The sequence below is a fragment of the Puma concolor genome, chromosome D3 (assembly GCF_028749965.1).
Source record: "Puma concolor isolate L17-30 chromosome D3, mPumCon1.1.hap2, whole genome shotgun sequence".
NCBI lineage: Eukaryota > Metazoa > Chordata > Mammalia > Carnivora > Felidae > Puma > Puma concolor.
This window is the reverse complement of record NC_141678.1, coordinates 10027906-10050894: the sequence shown is the minus strand read 5'-3', so window position 1 is coordinate 10050894 and position 22989 is coordinate 10027906. Positions and strand designations below refer to the sequence as shown.

At 54.8% G+C, this 22989-nt stretch overlaps 1 protein-coding gene across 6 annotated transcripts in view; it reads left to right on the top strand.

The window, feature by feature from the left end:
• HECTD4 (HECT domain E3 ubiquitin protein ligase 4) overlaps nucleotides 1-22989 on the top strand; it is a 190841-nt gene that overhangs the window by 162776 nt on the left and 5076 nt on the right. For 5 of the 6 annotated variants that reach the window (XM_086681734.1, XM_086681732.1, XM_086681733.1 and 2 more), the window contains 16 exons: nucleotides 1147-1352; nucleotides 1657-1787; nucleotides 2326-2531; nucleotides 4350-4529; nucleotides 7159-8465; nucleotides 9462-9669; nucleotides 11849-12072; nucleotides 12160-12311; nucleotides 13679-13785; nucleotides 14257-14380; nucleotides 16641-16831; nucleotides 17873-18019; nucleotides 18587-18706; nucleotides 19425-19580; nucleotides 20952-21055; nucleotides 21163-21384. In XM_086681734.1, the coding sequence (XP_086537860.1) occupies nucleotides 1147-1352; nucleotides 1657-1787; nucleotides 2326-2531; nucleotides 4350-4529; nucleotides 7159-8465; nucleotides 9462-9669; nucleotides 11849-12072; nucleotides 12160-12311; nucleotides 13679-13785; nucleotides 14257-14380; nucleotides 16641-16831; nucleotides 17873-18019; nucleotides 18587-18706; nucleotides 19425-19580; nucleotides 20952-21055; nucleotides 21163-21384 (3785 nt within the window). The remainder of the gene's footprint in view (nucleotides 1-1146; nucleotides 1353-1656; nucleotides 1788-2325; nucleotides 2532-4349; nucleotides 4530-7158; nucleotides 8466-9461; nucleotides 9670-11848; nucleotides 12073-12159; nucleotides 12312-13678; nucleotides 13786-14256; nucleotides 14381-16640; nucleotides 16832-17872; nucleotides 18020-18586; nucleotides 18707-19424; nucleotides 19581-20951; nucleotides 21056-21162; nucleotides 21385-22989) is intronic. The other variant, XM_086681731.1, reaches the window with a different exon arrangement.

The following is a 22989-nucleotide window of genomic DNA, read 5'->3' as shown; positions in this document are numbered from 1 at the left end:
GGGGGGAAACAGCCCCGAGGGTGAGCCCGGCCCCAGGCAGGAGCCGTGGTGGTGAGGTACTCGCCCAAAGCGTGGCACGGTGCCTTCGGACTCGTGGAGGTAAGTGGCCCTGAAGAGTCCCAGTGACCTTGGCAGTGTTTTCTCACTCTGAAAAGTGCAAGTGTGCTACATGACGTATTGAGTCCTTGCTTTATTAAGCATTCATAGAGCTTCCCAAACAAACTGTGGATCAAGGAAAATTTAGCATTATTTGGGAAATCCCGTCACTGCACCATTGCCGCAGACGTTCTCTCTGGCGTTATTCAAAAAGGAAAATGCTCCTGTTACCGAGCTCCTGCACGGCACACCCGAGTGGTTTGTTGTGACTTCGGGTGGAGCCATTTTGACGGCCCAGGTTGTGTGTATCTGCTGGCCTTAGGGCCCTTGGCCAGTCCCGATGCTGTGTGTTGGTTCCCCCGGTGAACGCTAAGCGGTGGATCCGCTTAGCCCAGTCCAAGACTGAGGAGCCCCTGCATCTTTCCCGGCACCTCAGCCTCCACCTGCTCCCCTCGACCTCCCGGCATCTGAGATAGGAGCATCCTATCTGAGATAGGAGCAAGGCGTGAGAGGGCGGATGGCACTTGAGGCCTGATGGCACCTCCCAGCTGTGGGGTCCCGGCCATGTGTGTGTGCTGGGGTCCCCTGGCCTACCCCAAGAATTCAGAAGCTCCAAAACATACCCAGAAAGCTTTAAAATGTATGTGGAAGAAGCTCTGCCCTAATGGCCTAACACGCGCCTTACAGACTCCCTTAGCGGCTCCTTGGGGCCTCCAGGACGGGCCAGGGCACGCCAGGGTCAGGCTGTGGGAACCCCTGCATCGAAGCTGCTCTACTTGTGTTTAATAGACTTGGGTCTCCACTTAAGATTTTATTTTAGGAATTGGTTTCGTTGCTTAAAAGAAAGCAAAAATATAGACCACTGACGTGAAATCCCCCGCCAGCCCGCCGGCCTGCGGGATCTGATCGGCAACATCTTAGCCGAGGTGCCGGGTCCGAGCTGTCCCGGCCTGGCTATCTGGACGGGTTGCTGGTCGGTTCCCAGGCTCTCCCTGGGAGCCATGGGCCGCTGCGGTTCTGGAGAACTTAGGTCTTCTTTCCTGGCCCCAGATGGCACCATCAGCTCCAGCTCCATCCTCCTGGCACAGTCCCTGCAGCACTGCGTGCGCTCCCAGAACTGCTCGGCCACAGACCTCTTCTACCAGGGCAGCTCCCACATAGTGAGAGAGTGGCTCAGCGTGGCCATCACCCGGACCCTGCACCAGGGCGAGGAGAGCCTGTTGGAGCTGACGAAACAGCTCTGCTCTTTCCTGCAGGTACCGGTCTCACACTCAACTCTCCCTGAACCTGGGTTGTCACCTTTCAGTGGAAGGCTTATTGGTTTGCTGAGAATGACCCTCTCGCTTCCCCAACCGCCCCCGCCTTCCGAACCAGTCTCCTTTCCCTCGAGGCTTTCCCGCCCGGTCCCGTCTGCATTGGCCTTTGCCCCAGGTGGCTTTCTGGTCCTCCTGAGCCTGTGACCACGCATGCGTTGTTGGCCCTGCCCCTTGCCTGGGAGTTGGGAGGTGAAATGCTCCCCTGTGGGTACCCTGTGCCTTTCATGGTTAAATGTCTCTGCAGACAGCCCCGGAGCAGTTCCCCTCCGAAGAGTTCCCCATCTCAGAGTCCAAAGTCAACATGGATGTTAACTTCCCCGGGGCGGCTTTCGTCGTGGTGTCGTGCAAAGAAAGTCAGTCTGGATTCCGCAAAGAGTAAGTTGCCCCTTCTCCGGGAGAGGTGACGGGAGAGAAGAGAAAAATGGATTCTGGTGAAATGGACAGAAGAAAAACTCAGATTGTTTTTATTGTTTAATGCATACTATATTTGAAAATAATCTATAGTTCTTTCCATATTTCTGTGTTTTGGAAATTAGTCTTTATGAAGAACGACCTTCTAAAATATGGTGGGAATGGGGGCACCCGGGTGGCTCAGTCGGTCAAGCATCCGACTTTGGCTAATGTCATGAGCTCACGGTTTGTGGGTTTGAGCCCCACGCCGGGCCCTGTGCTGACAACTCGGAGCCCGGAGCCTTCTTCGGATTGTTCTCCCTCTCTCTGCCCCTCCCCCACTCACACCTCTGTCTCTCTTTCTCTCAAAAATAAACAAACATTAGAAAAAAATTTTAATGGTGGGAATGACTCACAAATGCCCGATCCCGACCCTCCTTCTGGGGCTGAGTCTGCTCCCCATCCCTGGCGCGTGCGCCCGGACCCCGCTGACTCTCCTCCCTTCCTCTCCTCCACTCCTCAGCTCCTCCCTGTACAAGGCGCCATGGGCACGGGTGCTCGTCTATGGGCTTGGCCACAAAGTCAAGCGGAACGGCCAGCTAAACCTGATCGAGGCCGTGTGTTATCCGAGGGATGCATCTCCGGCCAACACCGGCCTCACGCCGCCGCCTACCGCCAACCAGTACCCCTCTGTGATCCTGTCCACGGACAAGGTCCACATCAAACTGGGTAGGTCTCTGAATTAGCTCTTGGTGATCAGCACAGCTTGAGGTTACTCTCTGCTCTCTTTCTCTTTGAAGATAGAAAGGATTTTGTACCTTGCTGTGTTCCAGTGCCCAGTCCGTAAAGAGCAGAAGCGCTTGGGATAGTGTATTTTAGGGACAGGAGGTGAAGGGAGCACCCTTCCTACCCAGGGAGGACCTGCACCTGCTGCCTGGACCTCAGTGGACAGTTCCTTTCTTATCGCCAGTGGATGCTCTTTAGAGTGACGGGAACAGAGCAGCCTTGTGATTTAGCTACAATACTCCCAGCTGCGTTTCTCAAGTTCTCCGTGAAAACAAATTCTCTCCGGTGCGAGTGGTTCCCCTGGGGTTCAGGCCACAGTGAGCGTCTGCTCCCCGCCCCCCAGTCTAAGCGGTGAACCGCCTGGTGGGAGGCCTAGTTGGTGTTGTCTCCCCAGCATTCTTTGCTAAGCCTGCATGGTTTTAGGTTGAGGTGAGGCTAAACCTGTGCCCTGGGGCCAGCTGACTGTCCGGAGCAGACACACAGAGGAAAGGACAACCTGGTCACAGACTTCCACCTCACTTCCTCATCATGTTTGATAAGAAAAGACGGACGTGTGTTTGTTAGACACGATGAAATGTATTAGAGGGGTGTCCAGCTGGCTCAGTTGATTGAGCATCCAACTGTTGATTTTGGCTCAGGTTATGATACCAGGGTCGTAGGATTGGGCCTCACATCAGGCTCTGTGCTGAGAGTGGAGCCTGCTGAAGATTCTCTCTCTCTCTCTCTCTCTCTCTCTCTCTCTCTCTGCTCCCTCCCCTGCTCATTCTGTCTCTCTCTCTCTCTAAAAAAAAAAAAAAAAAAAAAAAAAGGCAGAGGGTTGGGGCGGGGCCTTCGGCTTTTCCACAGCCCCTGTCCTTGTGTCTCTATGGAATGAAACAAAAGGAGACTACTTAAGTGATTTGGTTATTGCTAAACAACTTTATGATCTCATTTTATTAGAACCGATTTTTTCATAGCGTTTTGCCTATACTAGCTGTTTTTTAAACTTTATAATTGTAAAACAGAAGTTCTCTATCTTCTCATTCCCCAGTGATCACTATATAAACATTCACCCCTAAGTGCAGGCCAGTCACTATGGTTCCTTCTGAACTTGTCCAGAGATCTCCAGGCCCCTGGCGCCCTGACTTCTGTCTGGTCAGGACTTGTAGCGGGCCTTGGGGTACGGTGCAGGATACAAGGGGGGATCAGACCTCAGGGCCTTTTTCCTCTCACTGTTGCGTCTCAGGCCAGATTCAGGCCACGGCAGTGACATAGGGTAATAAGAGAATATCAAAGCCCAAGGCCCTGGTAGTGCTAGTCTGGGGCACCCCTAGCTGGTCCGCTCTGTAACTTAATTATAAGCTTAATGGTCTCACAGGATTGCAGCCACACCAAACGGCTGAGTATTTCTTTACCAAGATGGGAATGTTCCAATGAAGCACCTTTAGAGTCTGACTTAGTATTTCCCTGCTGGGTCGTTCGGCTGGTGGGTGTCTAACCAGCTGGGGAGTGTCTCCTTCCCTGTTCTCGTTGCTGCCCTTTGTCCCGTTGTTGTACCAACAAATGGACTCCTCGGAGGGATGGCCTCTGGCTCCTCCTGCACCTGCAGCTGATGGTCTGGAATGGGGGGGGCGGGGGTTACGTTTCTTTTCCCCTCCAACAGATGAGCAGGTGGGCTTTCCGGCCCTGTTCTTCCACGCACACCTGGTGGGTCCTTTTCTTAGGTTTATTTTGGCTTCAGTGCTGCCAATTATGAGCCTTTCTCCTTGGCCCCTCTTCCAGGGGTGTCTCCACCGCCCGGAGCCGTGCTGGTATTGCATTCTTTGCCTCTGGAGTTCCCTCTGGCCATGGCCTTCGCGGAGCAGCTGCTGTCCTGGAGATTAGAGGACAGCGAAGGGAGATCCGAAGATGAGCCCGACACCATCCCAACATCTGTCCTCCTACAAGTGGTGGAGCTGCTGGGTAAGGCCTCCCTCCCCTCCGCCCAGGATCGGGCCTGGGCGACCTGGCTCAGTGCCAAAGGGAGGGGCTTGCACGCTGGTGGCCTCTTGTCAGGTTGCAGTCATTGGAAGAGGGCTTGCAGAGTGGACAGTAGGGTATAGCCTAGTCTTCTAAACACGTGACGTGCGGGGTGTTTTCATTATTTTGAGGGGCAGCAACTAACCGTGAAAATAAGATTTTTCATACTTCATACTTTCATACTTTCATACTTTACCATACTTCACTGTAAAACCCAAATATGTGCCATTTTTGTAACTTTGGAGGTAAAAGGTGGTATGGAAGTGAATGACATTGCAAAATCAAACATCATGACTTCCTAGTTCCAGAAAGGTTGAAAAGGGGTTGCATTTTGGGGCGCCTGGGTGGCTCACTTAAGCATTTGACTTTGGCTCAGGTCATGATCTCACGGTCCATGAGTTTGAGCCCCGCATCAGGGGCTCTGTGCTGACAGCTCAGAGCCTGGAGTCTGCTTCGGATTCTGTGTGTGTCTCTCTCTCTGCCCCTCCCCTGCTTGTGCTCTGTGTCTCTCTCCTCAAAAATAAATAAACATGAAGAAACCTTTTTTTAAAGGGGGGGTTGCATTTTGGCAAAACTCATAGAATGGTAAACTTTAGAGTTTTACATTTTACCATGTGTAAATTTACCTCAAATTCTAAATAAATATTGAACTTCATTAATGATATGGCTGCTTAAGTGTTCAGGGATAAAACAGACTGATGTTTGCAACTTAATTTGAAATAATCAAATCCTAAGATAAGTTTCTGTGTGAATAGATAGGTAGAAAGGTACATAAGAGCAAATTTAGCAAAATGGTAATGGGAGAACCCAGGTGGTGGGCGTACGGGCATTCACTGTGTAAGTAGTTCAGCCTCCCCATGTATTTGAAATTTTTTTACCATAAAATGTTTGACGGGAAACGATATTGCAGACTTAAATGCCCTCAGGGGTCAGACAGATGACGTAAATGGGGGAAATAGAAGGAAAGTGGGCCCGGGCACCTCATGTTCCGTCAGACAGTCACCGAGCCCTGCCACTCACTGCTGCATTATTTCAGAAACCGGTAATGCAGATGTTGATGTGAATTTTCCAGTTTTTGTATGTTGGCAATGAAACCAAATTCTTTAAAACACACTGGGTGAGGGATCAGGGAAGGTGAGTGGGGAACCACTGTAGGAAGGAAATGTCTGTGACCAGCCTCCACTCACTGGCCATTTGCAGTCTTGGCAGAGAAGAATTCTCTCCAACACTGTCCTCTCATGTAAATGGCAAACAGCAGAGGAAGGACAATGGAAGGACGTCACATGAGCATCTGAGGGTGACCTTTGTTCTCTTGAATGGCTTCATGAGTGCCCACATGGCATGACAACCCTGAGTTCATTTCCAATTAAAGTTACGAAATGGATGCCTGGGTGGCTCAGTCGGTTAAGGGTCCAACTCCTGATTTTGGCTCAGGTCATAATCTCACAGTTCATGAGTTCAAACCCCGCGTTGGGCTCTGCGCTGTGAGCGCAGAGATTCTTTTCTCTCCCTCTCTCTCTGCCTGTCCCCAGCTTGTGCCCTCCCTCTCAAAAATACATAAACAAACTTAAAATAGTTACAAAACAGCATCTCCCCTAAGAGATCAGGCAGTTTAATCCCCTCCCCTTATAGGTGCTGAGCCTGATTGGAGACTCTTGATAAGTCAGCTGACCTGGCCCTTGGGGCTCCGTGCCCACAGCATGAGTGTGTGAATTTAAGATACACGTCTGGCACAAAGGGATCTTGATAGAAACCTGTGACCCATCTTGTCCTAGACAAATTTCCTGAACTTCAGTCCTTGTCATGCCTTCTTTGTGTGATTTCCACCATGTCTGTGAATCATGTTTGTCAGCGTTTATTGATTTTCTGGCAATCAGCTCTTTTCTCTTTTTTTTTTTTTTAAACTTTAAGGGGAGTTTTATGTTGCTACTTTAAGTGGAAAATTAGTATCTCTTGCTATAACCAGAAGGTTAAAGATAAAAATGGTTACTGTTAGGAAATTCTGACTGTTGCTGCCTGTCAGAGGCTCTGGGTCTGTGGCCCACTGTCTGTCAAGGATATATATATATATATATATATATCAGAATATATATATAATATATACACGAGCTCACAGTAAGGCTTTCTTGTTGAAAAAACCGGGGCTGGAAGAGGAGTTAGGATACCTTGCCAGTGTGGATTTCTGTGCTAGCTGATAAAATTGGATTGTGTGCCCCCCAGAGTAAGCGTCTCATGGTTTGGGAAGTCCTGTTCTCGTGACTTGTCACTAACTCACTTGATAACCTTATGAGAAAGAAAATGACTTTTTTTTGGTGTGAGCCATAGACGCCGGCTCTGCACGATCGTGTGGCACGGGGGTTAAGGCCGCAGGCTCTGGGGCCAGCCGGCCAGGCTTCAGCTCTTGGAGCCTCTGCTTCTGCTTCATGTGTGAGATGGGGGTGAGTAGCGTAGGTCCTGCCTCTCTTGAGGTTGCCGGGAGGGCGGAGTGCGTCACGTGGCCGGGAACAGTCCCTAGTACAGAATCGGGGCCGTACAAGTGACCGCTGCTGTTACTGTTTTATATTTGCCTCAGGAAACTTCCTGTGGACCACGGACATGGCGGCCTGTGTGAAGGAGCTTGTTTTCCATCTCCTGGCGGAGCTGCTGCGCACGGTGCACGCCCTGGAGCAGAGGAAGCACCCTGCTGGCCTGTCCTCGTCCATCGCCCTCCAGCTGAACCCCTGTCTGGCCATGCTGATGGCCCTGCAGTCGGAGCTCCATAAGCTGTATGACGAGGAGACCCAGAGCTGGGTCTCGGGCGGCACCTGCGGAGGCTCCGGGGCGGTGGCGGCCGCGGACCACGGCAGGTTCTCCACCTACTTTCACGCGCTCATGGAAGGCTGCCTGGCGGTGGCTGAAGTGACTCTGCCCACGAACATGAGTGTCACGGCCAGTGGGGTGCCCTCAACGACCGCCCCCAATCTCAGCGACTCCTCGTCCTCCTCGTCCTCCTCCCCGGGACAGACGCCACAGAGCCCCAGCCTCCTGTCTAAGAGGAAAAAAGTCAAGATGAAGCGGGAAAAGGCCTCCTCCTCTGGGAAGCGCCAGTCCTCGCGCTCAGTGGAGTCCGACTCCGCCATGCTCAGCATCGGGGGCAGCAAGCCCGAGGACATGCTGTGGTTTCATCGAGCCCTCACCCTGCTCATCATTCTCCGGCACCTCACCAGGAAGGACCCGCAGGGCCTGGGCGTGACGAGCGACGCCATCGCCGACGCCTGCCAGGCGCTGGTGGGCCCCACCGCCCACAGCCGCCTGCTGGTCATCTCTGGGATCCCCACCCACCTGGACGAGGGCATCGTCAGAGGTGCTATCCGCAAGGCCTGCAATGCCCACGGCGGGGTCTTCAAAGACGAGATCTACATCCCCCTGCAGGACGAAGACCCCAGGAAGCCGAAGGACAAGGCCGAGGGCGGCGATGGAAAAGCCGAGGCGGAGAAGACCCTCGGCTTCCCCAGCACAGACAGCCTGGAGGTCAGCACGTCCAGCAGCCTGACCCCTGCCATGAGCGTGAGCGCGTCCGCTTCCACCAGCCAGGCCTCCACCTGCAGCTCCCAGGGCATCTCGCAGACAGTCAGTGACCTCTCCGTGGATCCGCTGCCCTCAGGCCCTGAGCCGCCCATCCCTCCTGGCGTATTGGAGCCCCATGTGGTGTCCAGCCAGGAGAGTCTAGACATTTCCCTGTGCAGCACTGGCAGTCTGGGCAGCCTGGGCAGCCTGGCGGAGCCACTGGACAACGCAGAGACGGCCTCTGTGTCGGACATGGGCTCCGCGTACACGGTCACGTCCCTGGACAACCAGCCCCTCGCAGCACGCCCCATCAAAGGCTTCGCGGTCGTGGAGGTAACGGCGCTCACGCTTCGGCAACCACTGAAATCATGAGCGGCTTGAACCCCCACAAGCCTCTTTAAACCCTCCAGTGTCCTTTCCGAGGGATTAACTGCTAGGTGACCCGGGGGCACTTAGGGAGCTCCCTGAAGCGGCTCTTGGAAACCGCAGTGACTTACTATGTTGATTATCTGTGTTTGAGGTCACATCTCTGCGAGTGATGTCAAGTCTGATCTCATGAAGTCCTGCAGTTCTTGCTGAGTGTGGGAGGGAGGCAGAGGGGTCTGAGGGGCCTGCCTTTCCTGGCGGATGGGCTTCATCAAGCGCGATCCAGCTCAGGCCTGCCGGTATAGCTTTGAGTGGCCTTGGGTCGTTGTAAATGTTGCCATTGGCGGGAGGGATCTTCACTGATGAGCGTGAGAACAGACTTGCCGTTCTGCTGGAGAGATTCTGAGTTTCCAGGTCACATTTACACGTCAAGATCCCATCTGTTTCTTGGGCCTCCTTGTCTAGAAATCCCACCTCCTGTGTCTTCCTGCACCCTTGTGTAAGGGGACTCAGGCTCAGAGTAAAACTGTCCTCGCCTCCCTGGACACGGAGAGGAAGGCCCTCAGAAGGAAACATGCCTCACCTTCCTCTTCCAGGGAGCTCTGACAGGAAAGCTCAAGAACCTGGTGGTTGGCTTCTTCCCTGGAATCGCTTCTCTTAATCTATGCACCCTCTGCCTGGGGGCTTTTTCCGAGCCGAGCATGGACTTTAGCTCCCTGGGCATCAGAGTAAAGCCACAGACCTGGCCAGGGAGTAGCGACAGAGGTTTCCACTTGAGATGTTCCCTTCCAAGTTAGTGCTATTGGCAGGTGGCGGATACCTTACCAGGAGGAGGCCAGCTAGCAGGGTCAGACCGCACTCACGGCACTGAAGACGAGGACAGGGTTTCAGGGAAAGGCGGGAAGGAAAACAAGGCCATTCGTTCCTCTCCTCCAATGCTGACCCTTTTCTTTGTTCGCACAGATAAGATCCCGAGCCAAGATTGAGAAAATTCGAGCAAGTTTATTTAACAACAATGACTTGATCGGTTTGTCAAGTTTGGACGGTGAAGATGAATTGATGGAGATGTCAACGGAGGAGATTCTCACTGTATCTGTAGTAAATCAGAGTCTGTTTGATACTCAGGGGAGCCCAGGGCTAGAAGATTATTTCAATGATAAATCAATTAAAGGTGGGTTATGGATTTTTTTCTTAATGAATAGACTGTTTTTTGAGCAGTTTTAAATTTACAGGAAAAAATGAGCAAAAGTCCTCTCCTCCCTTCTTTGTACCCAATATCCCGTTTTTTTTCTAATATCCCCAATTTTTTTGATGTTGGTTTATTTTTTTTTTTAATTTTTTTTGTTTGTTCATTTCTGAAAGAGAGTACAAGCAGGGGTGGGGCGGAGAGAGAGGGGGACACAGAATCTGAAGCAGGCTCCAGGCTCTGAGCTCTCAGCACAGAGCCCAACATGGGGCTTGAACTTACGAACCGCGAGATCGTGACCTGAGCCGAAGTCGGACACTCAACTGACTGAGCCACCCAGGCGCCCCAATGTTGGTTTATTTTTGAAAGAGAGAGAACGTGAGCAGGAGAGGGGCAGAGAGAGAGGGAGACACAGAACCCAAAACAGGCTCCAGGCTCCGAGCTGTCAGCACAGCTTGAACTCACGAACTGTGAGATCGTGACCTGAGCCAAAGTCGGACGCTCAACTGACTGAGCCACCCAGGTGCCCCTCAATATCCCCTATTTTTAACCTCTTACCTGAGAAAGGAACCTTGGGGAGCACCTCTAGGGGTTGGTGATTTGAGAAATGATGTGGAGGGTGTCATGGATTTGGGACAAGAGGTTCTTTGCCCGGCTCACGGCAGTTGTCAGGGTTCTGAGGGCCATCGGGGCACTGCTGCGTTCCAGCCAGGAGACCTCCGGGAGCGGCTGTGCCACGACTCTCTTCGGAATGGACTTGCGTCCAAGTCCCATTTTGCTTTTTATCTAGCCAGGCTTCCCTCTGTTCAAGTTCAGGTGTATTTATTTTGTTCCGTGCTGTGGAGCTGGAACATACCAAGCACATGTCTGGTGATCGTTTGGTCATTTGCTTGAGGACAGTAAATGTCTCCACCTCTGCTCTGATTCTTGGGGAAGAAACAGTTCCAGCTCCTTATTCACCAAGTCCCACTTTGTCATTCTGACGACTCTTTGGGGTGGACCCTCTGTGGCTTCCCCGCTTCTTTTGTGTGATACGGAGTGTTCATCCAGGACGTGGGCCCCGAGGCCCCGCCGAGCAGAATCTAGCAGCAGACTCCCATCTGAGGCCGACGGCTCGCCTCACTTAGAAACAGTGGTTATTTTCTTGTTAGGATTAGTCTTTTTTTTTTTTTTTTTTCTAGTCTTGCTCGACATTTTTCATCCACGTCCTTTTTTTCTAAATCTTGAATATTTGAAATTTCATAGTAGTATTATAGAATTTGTTTCATGTTCCACAAGTACAAAAATATGATACCAAATATGGGCTTTGTTGTTGCCCCAATCATAAAATTTTGAAATATTCCCTCAGGCCTGGGACCAGGGTGAGGGAAGTGAGGTCTTGGGCACAAAATTTAATGGGCTCCAAAAATCTCTGTAATCTAGATAAATAATAATTTGGTTCTGTATTTATAGAAGTCAAAGTTAATGCAAAATATCCACAACGAACAAACTGGTAAAATTAAAAAAAATTTTTTTAAGTTTGTTTATTTTAGGGGCGCCTGGGTGACTCAGTCGGTTAAGCATCCAACTTTTTTTTCTTGTGCTCATGGACAATCTTCTTATATCTAAGAGAACTTTCTTTTCCCACTTGCTCAAGTCTTGAAGCACACTAATAATGCGAGATGTGCTCGACAGCTTGCGCTTTGTACTAAAAGCACTTGCAGACTCTGTACTCTCTTGTTCCTTCGGGACTGCCCGTCACAAACGTGTGGTTGAAGTTAAGGTAGATTAAACTGCTGCGCTAAGTAGCCCTAAGAGGACAGTGGCTCAAACCCAGTGGAAGTGTGTTTCTTGCACATGGAAGAATCCAGGGTGAGTGCTGAGGTCCGAGTCCCAGGGGGTTGTTGTGTCCGTGCAGCCGGTGGAGGGGATGAGGGCAGACTGGCCCAGGATTGCTTCCGTCTCCTGTCCCAGGACCACACCCAGCAGCAGGGCGGGCCGGGAGTGCGGCGGGGGTGTGTGCCCGCGAAGGGGAAACCAGGTTTTGGTGGCCTGCTCCTCACTGCCACTAAACGTCTATTACCCACGTTCCAAGATGAGCTGTTTCTGAGAAAATGCTGCAAGGCTCCTCCTGATGTAGCACGTTCACGGCAGAATTGTTTGGTCCTCCCCCGTTTTGTAACAGGTGAGAAGCTGGTGCCCGGTGCCAGGGAGGTGCTGACGGAGATATTTAAGAGCTGTGCCCATTCGGAACAGATGCTGAGCCTAACACCGGCAAAGCCCATCAAAGTGTCGGACATTTATCTTAGCAAGGAGCAGATCAACTCCCAGACCCCAGGCAACCTCCTCCACCTCTTCTTCACCAACGTCCGGCCTCCGAAAAAGGTGCTGGAAGACCAGCTCACGCAGGTAGATGCCCCGCCCCGCCCCGCGTGCCGGGCCTCAGGTGCGCCTTGGGCTGAGCCCGAGGACCCTCCCTCCCTCTGGTGCCCACAGATCCTGAGGAAATACGGCGTGCCCAAGCCCAAGTTCGACAAGAGCAAGTACAGCAAGGGCGGGAAGGAGCAGCACCCCGTGAAGGTGGTGAGCACCAAGCGGCCCATCACCAAGCCGCCCGCCAAGGACAAGGCTGCGCTCAACAGTGTCAGGTGCGCGTCCGAGGGGCCCGGCGTGTGCGTCCGCCGGGGGACACGGGGCCGCCGCCTTGACAGTTTCCCCGCAAGGCTCTCCTTGCTCCCCAGAGGTGCAGACACCCTGGCTCTTCTTTGCTGCTGCGCCGTCTTGGTCCCCGGCTTCGTCAACTCAGAGACACAGTGTTCCATTTTACCCATAAGTGTAGTAAAATCTGGACCATGCAGGCTGGAAGGCAGGCCAGTCTGAAGTAATACGACATCCAAAATGTACAGAATTGTTTAAAAAAAAAAAAAAAAAATCTGACTTCTTTTAACCACACAAAGAATGCATAGGTCATACAGAAAAACTGTAAAATGCATATTAAAAACACATCGTTACTTATATAGCAACCCGCTTTTAACAGTTAAGTGTATAACCTTTTATTGGTGCATATGTATTATTTTCTTAAATTTTAAAGTAGTACAAAATTCAACAGCATATGCAGTCAAAAGCGACACCTCTTCTCCATCTAAGCCTTCCTGCCGCCCTCCGTGAGATTGCCAGTGTTACTTCCAGAGCCTTCCAGAACTCTCCTGTGTACACACAAGCACATGAGCGTTCTCCCAGATGTCTCCATACTGTACACAGGGCCTACCCCTTGCTGTTTCCATTTACTACTAATCTTGGGGATGACCCCGTATCAACACAAAAATAACTTCGTGCCCTTTTTTTTTTTTATAGCGCTATAGTATTTCGTGTGTGGGTGTGCACACATAATTAACAGAATTTTCTGCAGACATAGGCGGATGACTCTCAGGAACTCAAAACTGAATCTTCGATAGCAAAGTGTGACCAGGCAGGAGTCTCTAGAGGAATTGTTTAAAGGATCAGAAAAATCAACTGTCCTTTCATTAATTAATTATATATAAGTGGTGCTTACAAACCAGAACCGTACAATAGACTTTTCTGTGATGGAAATCTATGCTGTTTCCCTGTCTGTGCTGTTGAATGCGGTAGCCACTAGCCACAGGTGGCCACTGAGCGCTTGAAATGTGGCCAGTATGATCAAGGAATTGAGTTTGTTATTTTATTTTAAACTTTGGCTACATCTGACTAGTGACTGCTTCTTTGTGCAGCTCAAAAGTATGTAGAAGGAACATTCAAAAAGCATCTTTCAGAGTTTTCATAGTTAAGGCATCATTTTGTCCTAATTTGCTCAGTAAACCCCTTGGTGAGAACAGAGCTGGTCTTGAGCCCAGCCCTGTGGGAACTGCAGGCCGTGGGGGGTGCCGGGGGGGGGGGGGGGGGGAGTCTGAACTAATGCGCGTGTGAGGCTCTGCATGTCCTCTGTCAGGACAAGGTATAGGCACAGGGATTCTGATTGCAGTGCTTTGGTCTATAGCAGGACTGCCTTAAGTGAGAAGAAGCCAACCGTGAAGCCAAAGTCCCCAGAAAAGAGCAAGCCAGATGAGAAGGACCCAGAGAAGTCACCCACCAAAAAACAAGAAGGTGAATGAGTAACTTGGGGCTGGAGACTGGTAGGCCCCTGGACCCAGCATTTGTCTGACTGGCTGGGCTCCCTTGGGGTTTAGGTGAGGCAGGGCCTCAATGCCATCTTTGTGAATTTATGGAGGTCAGCATAGCAGCTCCCAAAATACCATGTATCCAAGATGAAAAGTAGATGATGGTGATTGAAAGTAAAGATCTGGATCTGCTTAGAAATTCGCTTCCAGAAGGCACTTACTGGGCATTAGAACTTGAGCTTCATAAAGGCCCAAGCAGAGCTGGAGAAGAGTCAGGCTGTGGCTCGCTGACCTCATGAGGTCGCAGGTTGTGCCAGGTCGGTGACGGACCCTGGAGGGGCGGGAGGCGGGCACTGTGTGGATCGGGCCCTGCCAGAGACGTCTGAGGGCATGTAGTGGGGCCCCTGCAGTGGGAGGTTCTACCAAACTCCTAATAGTCTGAATGCTTCTCCATCAGTCCCTGAGGAGAAGTATCTGACCTTGGAAGGATTTCACAAGTTTGTCATTGACCGAGCCAAGCAAGACATCCGTAGCGTCTGGAGGGCGATTTTATCCTGCGGTTATGACCTTCACTTTGAGAGGTAAGAAGTTATGTCTCTCAACCCAGTTGATACCTTGTATAAAAATTTTTTGGGGGGAGCACCTGGATGGCTCTGTCAGTTCAGTGTCCAACTCCTGATTTTGGCCCAGGTCATGATCCTAGGGATATGGGTTCGAGCCCCCCACGCTCAGTGTGAAGCCTGCTTGGGATTCTCGCTCTTCTCTCTCCCTCCCTCCCTCCCTCCCTCTCTCTCTCTCCCCCACCCTGCTCTCGTGCTATCTCTCTCTTAAAAAAAAAATCGTTTTCAGCCACCGGATGTATTCCCAAGAAAATCCTTCCAGGGAACCATTCTGTCTGCCTTTCTTAATGCCTACTGAGTTATTTTCAAATTTTTCATAATTATTAAAGTGGGTGTTAGAACCTGTTTGGAAACAGACTCTGTTCTAAACAATAAATTCATTTTCTCACAGTTCTGGAAGTCAAGGGCTCAACAGGGTTGGTTTTTCCTGAGTTCTGTCCTTGCCTTATGGACAGAAGGTCACCTTCTCACTGCGCGCACACGGGCCACTGCCTGCCCGCTTCTGATGAGGACACCAGTCTGCTGGTCTGGGCCCCGCCCTTATGACCTCCTTTAACTTCATTAGGAAAGGGGTGGGGGGGGGGAGATACGCTTCAGCCCCTAACAGGAATGATTTCTCTTTCCAAAGACCCTTTGTTCCTCAGAGTCCCGCGTTGTCTCCGAGTCTCCGTTGCCCACTCTCTCTCCCTCCCAGGCAGGAGCGCAGCAAGGTCACTGCCCGCCAGGTCCCCAGGGCCAGACAAAGATGGTTTCCCCTTTCTAGCCATAAGGGAGTCCCAGGCAGGCGTGACATCTGCAAACTGGAAGACACCTGCCTACCCTACTCCAGCGCTCACCCCTGGCACTCAAAGCAAGGTGTGCCCGGCGTCAGGGAAAGAGTGGCTTAAAAAGCCACTTTCAGGATTCAGAAGCCATTTGCTGCTTGGTTCCGCCATTTTGTTCCTTCACGGAAGGCTCCGGGTCCATCCCTGGATGGGCCTGCATCATGGTGGCAGGAATGAGTTTCTTACTAAGCCAGTAGGGGAGAGAACTCTGGGGCTTTTGAAAAGTAGAATCACCTGTTTTGGACTAGAAAGTGCATTTGAAGTGGGAAGGGTGCAAATTGGACTACAAACGGATTTCCAAGTGACGTGTTTGTTGCAGCTAAAGGGCTCGTTCCGGCGTGTCATGGGGCCACCCTGTGCCCTGAGCCCCTTCCGACACCGGGCCCAAGGGCAGCCAGTGTGGGGGGGCTGTGAGGGGATCCCCACAGAGGAAGCTCGCTCTCTAAGCGCTGCTTGCGTAGGAGGGAGGAGGCCTGTCCGGAGAGGTTCTGCCATTGCCCCGAGGAAGGCCCTCCTGGCAGGATGCACCCTGTGCGGCACGTGCCCCAGTTGAGGTGCTGCGAGCTCTGGAGCTAAGGCACCTATCCACCCACCAGCCTGCCTGCCTCTCTCGGGTGAGCAGCTGAACGTTTGTAGGTTAAGGACGTGCACGCGTAATAAAAAGCCCATGCAGTATAGGCAGGCACAGGGGAGAGGGCCTGTGATTCGGTGCCCAGGGGGCTTCTGTAAACGTGTCTCCCAACATTTTCTGGGGGTAGAGTTTTTCAGTGCTACGGAAGTGGGATCAGACCAGACGTCTGCCTTTTTTTTCGTTCTTCCTCATCATTCAGTGTCACCGCAGGAGAGGACTCCGCGGTCCCGTAGCCGTGGGCACTTGCGTCGTGTGTGATGTGGCTGCAGTTAAAGCGCTGCCCTCACAAACACACCTTTGCCTGTTGGCGTAGCTCCCGGCGCCAACCCAGGGACGGGGCCGCTGGCCGAGGGTAACGGCTTCAGTGAGGCCGGCGGCCGGTGGCTTCTCGGGCCCTGGCCGTGCGCGCCCTCAGCGAGCTCTCATGAGGCCAGCGCCGCCGCTATGGCTCCATCCTATAGGTGAGGAAGTCGAGGCTCAGAAAGCAGGCTTCTTTGTGGCCTGGGTCGCCAGGTGGCCGAGATTTGAGCCCAAGGGCTCCCGAGCCCCAGCCCTAGCCAGGCGCCCTCGCCCCGCGCAGGAGGGAGCACCTGGGGGTGCGCGTCGCCAAACCCCAGGAGGGATGTGCCCTTCCGGCCCCTAGGCCCCTACGGCCTGCTCTGCTCCCTCCTCCTGCTGGGTCGCGACCGGCGTCCCAAGGAGGGAGGAGGAGTCCCCCGTGTCCCCGGCGGCCCCGCCCCACCTCGCCCTTCTCCCCCCGCCCCAGGTGTGCCTGCATCGATGTCCGACACGCGCACAAGGCCTCAAGGAAGTGGACGCTGGAGATGGACGTGGCGCTCGTGCAGTACATCAACCGGCTGTGCCGCCATCTCGCCATCACGCCCGCGAGGCTCCACCCCCACGAGGTGTATCTGGACCCCGCAGACGCCGCCGACCCCAGAGTGGCCTGTCTCCTGAGTATGTGGGTCCCGGGGGTCTGGCTTTCGGGGACCGTCCCCTGCGCCGCCGCCGGGGTAGGCGCGCCTGCCGTGAGCCACGTGGACAAAGAAGAGGGAGAGAAAGGCACGAAGCTGCGACTGTGGCCGAGCTAAAAGTTTACAAGGCCTCACCGTGTGCTCTGTGCAAGGAAGCCGCGGGTGCTGCTGGGAGACCACGCCCCATCACCGCACCCAGGCCTCGGCCCAGAGGTCACGGTGGATGCCCTGCTGGAGTCGGTGGCGAGGGGGCGGGGCTCAGAGTTGGCCGCGCGTTAGAAGCATTCTCCATTAGGAGAGCGCGCGGCGTGTCTTTACTAAAAGCTAGGAGTGCGTGTGCACCCACAAATGCACTCACAGACGTTCTCCATAAATCCGTCCGTGGAAGGTGACCGCTGGGCTTGTTTCTGTGCCTGTGCACGTGTGTGCCACAGGCGGTTTTGAGTCTGCCCACTCTTGCTCAGCCACACGGCCTGGGCCTTTGCTCTCTTCCTGATACTTCCAAGGTAAACGTGGGCCAGACGTGGTCCCGATGTCCATCTCTCCCAGCTGGAGAGGAGACGGACGTGAGCGTGAACAAGTAAGACTGTGCCAGTATCTCCGTGTCCAGGTCTTGACATGTGTCGCTTTTGGGGGAAAGCAGATGAAAGGTACCCGGGACTCTGTACTATTTTTGTGGCTTCCTAGAAGTCTCATTATTTTGAAGTTGAAAATTAAAAATAGCAGCTCTGCAGGGCTCCAAAGATAGGTCAAGGTGGGAGGGGGCGCCCTCGGATTCCCTGAGCGCCCGAGCCTCCCTTCTGGCCAGGCGGGGCCTCCCGCCTTTGCTTCTGCTCGGCACAGGCTCCGGCAGATTGAGGGCCCCACTTGCTGAGCGTCTCTGGGTGTCGGGGATAAGATCCCCTGCGGGAGCCTCCCGGTCCCCCCTAAGTGCCCTCTCCTGATGGCCGCTTCGAACAATGGGGGCCATTTGAGTCTGTTCGTGACCGAGAGTCTCGGCCTGACCGCCCCCCGTGCCCTGCAGACGTGCCCGTCGAGAGCCTGCGCCTGCGGTTCGCCTTGCTCCAGTCCCTGAACACCACGCTGGAGACCTTCTTCCTGCCTCTGGTGGAGCTGCGCCAGACCCCCATGTTTGCCCACAGCATCGCCGCCCTGCTGAAGGAGGCCAAAGGTCAGTGCCTGCGCCCGCCGCCACGGCCAGACCCAGCAACTGCCCGGGATGACCCTTCTCCTTTACATGTGACCTACGTGTGTCCCCAGGAACGGCGCTCCCAGCCAAGAGCGGTTACTTCAGCTATGCTTTGAAAAATTAAATTTTCTAAAGTTTTCAAGGGTTCCTGACTGGCTCAGTTTGAAGACCTCGCGGCTCCTGATCGCAGGGTCGTGAGTTCAAGCCCTATGCTGAAGGTAGAGGTTACTTAAGTGAATAAAGCTTAAAAACAAAAAGTTTTCGGGTTATTTAGAAATACATAAGGCTCTGATTCGCTATCTGCCAACTAGGTGTTCCTGGGCACAACAGAGTCAAGGTTCGTGCGTTACCATTTGAGCAGATACTATGAACTTGCCTCCTGGAAGGTCAGGACTATGACACCTGAGTGCCTCAGGGGCCTGAAGGGCATCCCAGGAGAGACTAGACAGACTCAAAGGGGACAGCATGTCCTCCGCCGGGCCTCAGAGGCCACAGGGAAGGAAGGCGAGCAGCCCCATCCCAGCCTCTCTCCCACATTCCTCCCCGCAGGGCTCATCTTTTACGACACGAAGGTGACGGTCATGAATCGGGTGCTAAACGCCACCGCACAGAGGACAGCTGACCATGCAGCTCCAGAGATCACGTTGGACCCCCTGGAAATCGTGGGAGGTAAAGTTAGCTGTACGGACCAGAAAATACAACATAGCTGTGATCTCGAACAAAGGATTTAGTTGATTTGCACAGAAAAGAAGCCTCTAGAAGAAGGGAGTCCAGATATCCATCTGGCTGCTTCGTCTTTCTCCTCTAGTGTCCCAGTGTGTGACTCCCACCTTCAGGGTCCCCTAGTGAGCCTGCCTTCCTGGCAGCAAGAGCCAGTGGAGGAGCTCTCCACTTCCTGGAGGCTCGCCTTGGCTTCCCATCTCCCGGGAGGCCTGCCACGTGGCCACACCTAACTGCAGGGGAGGCTGGGGTGTGTACGCTGAACTCTGGTTGGCCGTGGGCTTGCTGGAGTCGGGGTTCTGGCATCGAAGCAACTGGGGCGAGTGGCTGCTGGGGAGGCAGCCAGGAGTCTGCCACGGCACGTGAACCCACGTGCTACAAATGACACAAACTGGAGGGGAGAGGATCACAGATGGGGAGGACACCCCCCACTCCCCGGGGACAGAGGGAAGGCTGGGAGCCACACGGCCAAGGCACGAAGATGTTCCAAAAGTGGAGAGAAGGCAAGGCGGCAGAACCAGGGGCAGGGAGAGGGCCAGGAGGCAGGCGAAGGCCCGGCCAGGTGTCCGTCCTGGGCTGGAAGAGCAGAGGAAGGAGAGGAAGGTGCTTCAGGGCGGGGGTTGGTGGGGGGGGGGGGGGGGTGTTACTGGTTCCTCTCTCTTCCCAGGGGAGATCAGAGCTTCTGAAAACTCCTACTTCTGCCAGGCTGCCAGGCAGCTGGCCTCGGTGCCCTCATCCCAGCTTTGTGTCAAGCTGGCCAGTGGCGGTGACCCCACCTACGCCTTCAACATCCGCTTCACCGGGGAGGAGGTCCATGGCACCAGTAAGTGGCGGCCCCCGCCGGGCTCTGCAGCCAGTTCGGGTGGAGGCTGTGTTGAAAATGAGAACATTTTTGGAGTTATTTTTAGTCTAAACTGCCCACAATCCCCCCCCACTGGCGAGACTAAGGAAGCTGTGTCCTTGTTAGCCTGCTCGGCAGAAGCCAGGACGACCGAAGGGCTCCCCAGTGCCCCCATCTCCCATGGGACACATCCGAACTCTGAGCCCAGTGGCCCTTCCCGGGGGAGAGGGCCGACCCAAACCGAGCGTGTCTCTGTTGTGTCCGTTCGGCACGAAGGGCACCCCCCTAGTGCTCACCAGAGGTGGGGTCCCCAAGCTGGGACGGCACTGGGCGGAGGTCCCTGGCAAGCACCGGTTCCCCGCCACGGGCCCGGGGGCCAGTTTCAGGGGCCTGGCCAGAGCCACCAACCGGCACCGTAGCGTGCTCCGGGCACAGCCGGCTCTCAGGACCGCGTGCTCAGCACCTTCCACTCCTCACAGCACCAACACTGCACAAGAGACCGGCCTCGTCCCACTGGACCGGTGGGGAAACTGGGACGCTGCCAACCCAAGTAGTGTCCCCAAGGTCGGGCAGCCAGCTGGGGTTCAAAGCCAGGTCTGTCCGATTCCCAAGCCCAGCCCTTGGCGGCTTCAGCAGGCCGGGGTCTCCTGCTTCTCCGTGGAAGCTGAGTGAGGACATCTGTCCCCAGGCGCGTCCTGTGCGTGGCTCCGACCAAGCAGTGGGCACGCACGGCTGTCCTCTGAGCTTCCTGACCTTAGGACGTTGACAGGGGGTACACAGGGGAGAGGGGATCCAGCCACAGAGAGGAGTCGGCAAGAAAACCGCAGGCACGTTTGGAATGACGGCAGCAGAGATGCTGATGATCGCCGGTTGCCCTTTGCGGGCGTTCGTGCGTCAGGCTGTTCGGCTGGACGCTGCTCACCGAACAGATAGACGCTGGGCACCTGGGCCTGGGGGGAGGGAGGGGAGCACGGAGTAGCACGGGCGGCCCCACTCCTGGTGCAACCCGGAGCGACGGAGGTGGATTAAACGAGCCCGCGGATCCGTGTAAGCTCACGGCGGTGCCAGATACGCAGGGCTCTGCGTCCGGTCTCTCTGACTCCTTGAAACTAGCCTGCGACGTAGGTACGGTGACTGTCCCCCTTTGACGGATTGGGTCCCTGAGAAGTGATGACCTGGGGGTCACCCAGCCAGTGAGTGGCCCGGCAGGACTTGACCCCAGGTCTCCCCACCTTCAGGCGAGCTCTGTCTCCGCCGCAGCCGAGTTCAGGCCGGCAAAGGAGCTGCCGTTCCGGGCGGGCAGGGCGGGCCGGCGGGGCCCCCGATGCCCATCAGCCTCCATGTGTCCCGCAGGCGGCTCTTTCCGGCACTTCCTGTGGCAGGTGTGTAAAGAGCTGCAGAGCTCCTCACTGTCCCTCCTGCTCTTGTGCCCCAGCTCAGCCGTCAACAAAAACAAGGTAAGACGGCCGAGGCGCGGGCCATGGCGGGGCAGTGGCCGGGACCTGTGTTCCCGGGGAGGAGGGGAGGCGCCCAGCAGTCGCTGCATCTCTGCCTCTGTGTCCAGGGCAAGTATATCCTGACCCCCAGCCCCATCACCTACGGGGAAGAGCAGCTCCTGCACTTCCTGGGCCAGCTGCTGGGGATTGCGATTCGAGCAGATGTCCCTCTTCCCCTGGACCTCCTGCCTTCCTTCTGGAAGACTCTGGTGGGTGAGCCTCTGGACCCTGACCAAGACCTGCAGGAAGCAGATATACTCACCTACAATTACGTCAAGAAATTTGAGAGCGTAAGTGAGTGAGGCATTTATTCTGGGGACAGCAGAACTCCAGAGCAGTGTCCCCAGGGCTCGTGGCTGCCTCTGTGATCTGCCATTTGCTGGGCCTCCAAACCCCGGGAGCCCAGGCTTCCCCCCAAGGACCGATCAGGGTCTCCCAGAGAACGTTAGGGAACGTGAGCTGTCTCTGCCGGGCTTGCTTTGTGGGGACAGAAGCCTCTCTGGCTTCTCTTCCTGCTTGATGGGGCACGTCGGTCACTGCCCATCTGCTGCTGTTGGGCCTCCCAAGGACACAGGGGTGAAGGGTTCCCGGCAGCTGACTGAGCAGGCAGGGATGTCAGGGTGGGGACTCCTACAAGTGGACCCACTTTCACTTTTAAGAGCTTGGTTTTGGGTGGCTCGGGTGGTTTAAGTGTCTGACTTCCGCTCAACTCATGATCTCCTGGTTTGTGAGTTCAAGGCCCGCATCAGGGCTCAGAGCTGGAGCTGCTTCGGATTCTGTGTCTCCCTCTCTCTCTGGCCCTCCTCCGCTCACACTCTCTCTCAAAAATAAACAAAAGAGAGTTTGGCTTCAGGGCCTCAGAGCACAGGAGACCGGCTCTTGGGGGTCACCTGGGATTGGCCAGGGACAGAGTTGGGAATGTAGCTGTCCTCTTCGTGCCTGGGAACACAAAGAGGTAGAGCTCGCCACGTCTGACCGGCCCCCTGGCGGGGGTGTGGTCGGCGCTCAGGCTGCCAGCTGAGCCCGTGGGACCCCTTCAGGTCTGTCCACCGGTTAGCGTCGTGGTAGCCTGCCGTGGGCCAGGCTCTGGGCTCTCGCCCCAGCCATAGGAAGCTTCCGGGTTGTTCTCCCGATACGCGAGGCCCTGTTTGGAAGGGCTGTGTGCACAAGTCCTCGTGACAAGGCCGGGAGGAAGGGAGGCTCAGAGAGGAGGGTGGGCTGGGAACAGAGCCACCGGGGCGAACCTGGGCCCGTCTGGCTGAAAAGTCTCCTCAAGCTCGAGACGGAGTGTGGTGGTGCCCCTGCCCCGGCCCTCCCCCTTGACTCCCCCGCTGCCCGTGTTCACAGGGGAGCAGACTGAGGCCGGGCCGAGGCGGCTCTCGACGGGAACCCCAGCCGAAGGAGGCACAAAACTGGGGCCCCCTGAGGGGCCTCGTGGCCAGGCTGTCTGTTGTCCCCCCCTGAGCCGCCACTTGAGGGCAGCCGGCACGAGGGCGCACCAAAGCCAGGATCTCGGATTAGTGGCAGAAATGGGGTTGACAGGGAATTATCTAAAAGGTCAACGCAGGACGGCCGCTCTGGGCGAGGGGTTTAGGAGTCCCTGCCCGGCACTGCTTCAGGAAGTCCTCCTGGGGCTATGGGCAGCAGCAAGGGCCTGGGGTGCGCGGGGGGATATAAGACAGTGTCCAGGAAGACCGTCCGGCCGAGACTTCTTTCCGAAGGCGCTGGGCAGAGCCACAGAGCGTGTTGGGACACCAGGCTACAGCAGGGTTGGGGCACACAGACCAGGCAGAGAGATTCTGACCTTCTGGTACTCGTTCCAGTCACCTTCAACATGCCAGAAGGGCAAGTTTGTTCTTCTCTGGGCCAGATCCCGGCATCTCCTCAGTAGCCCA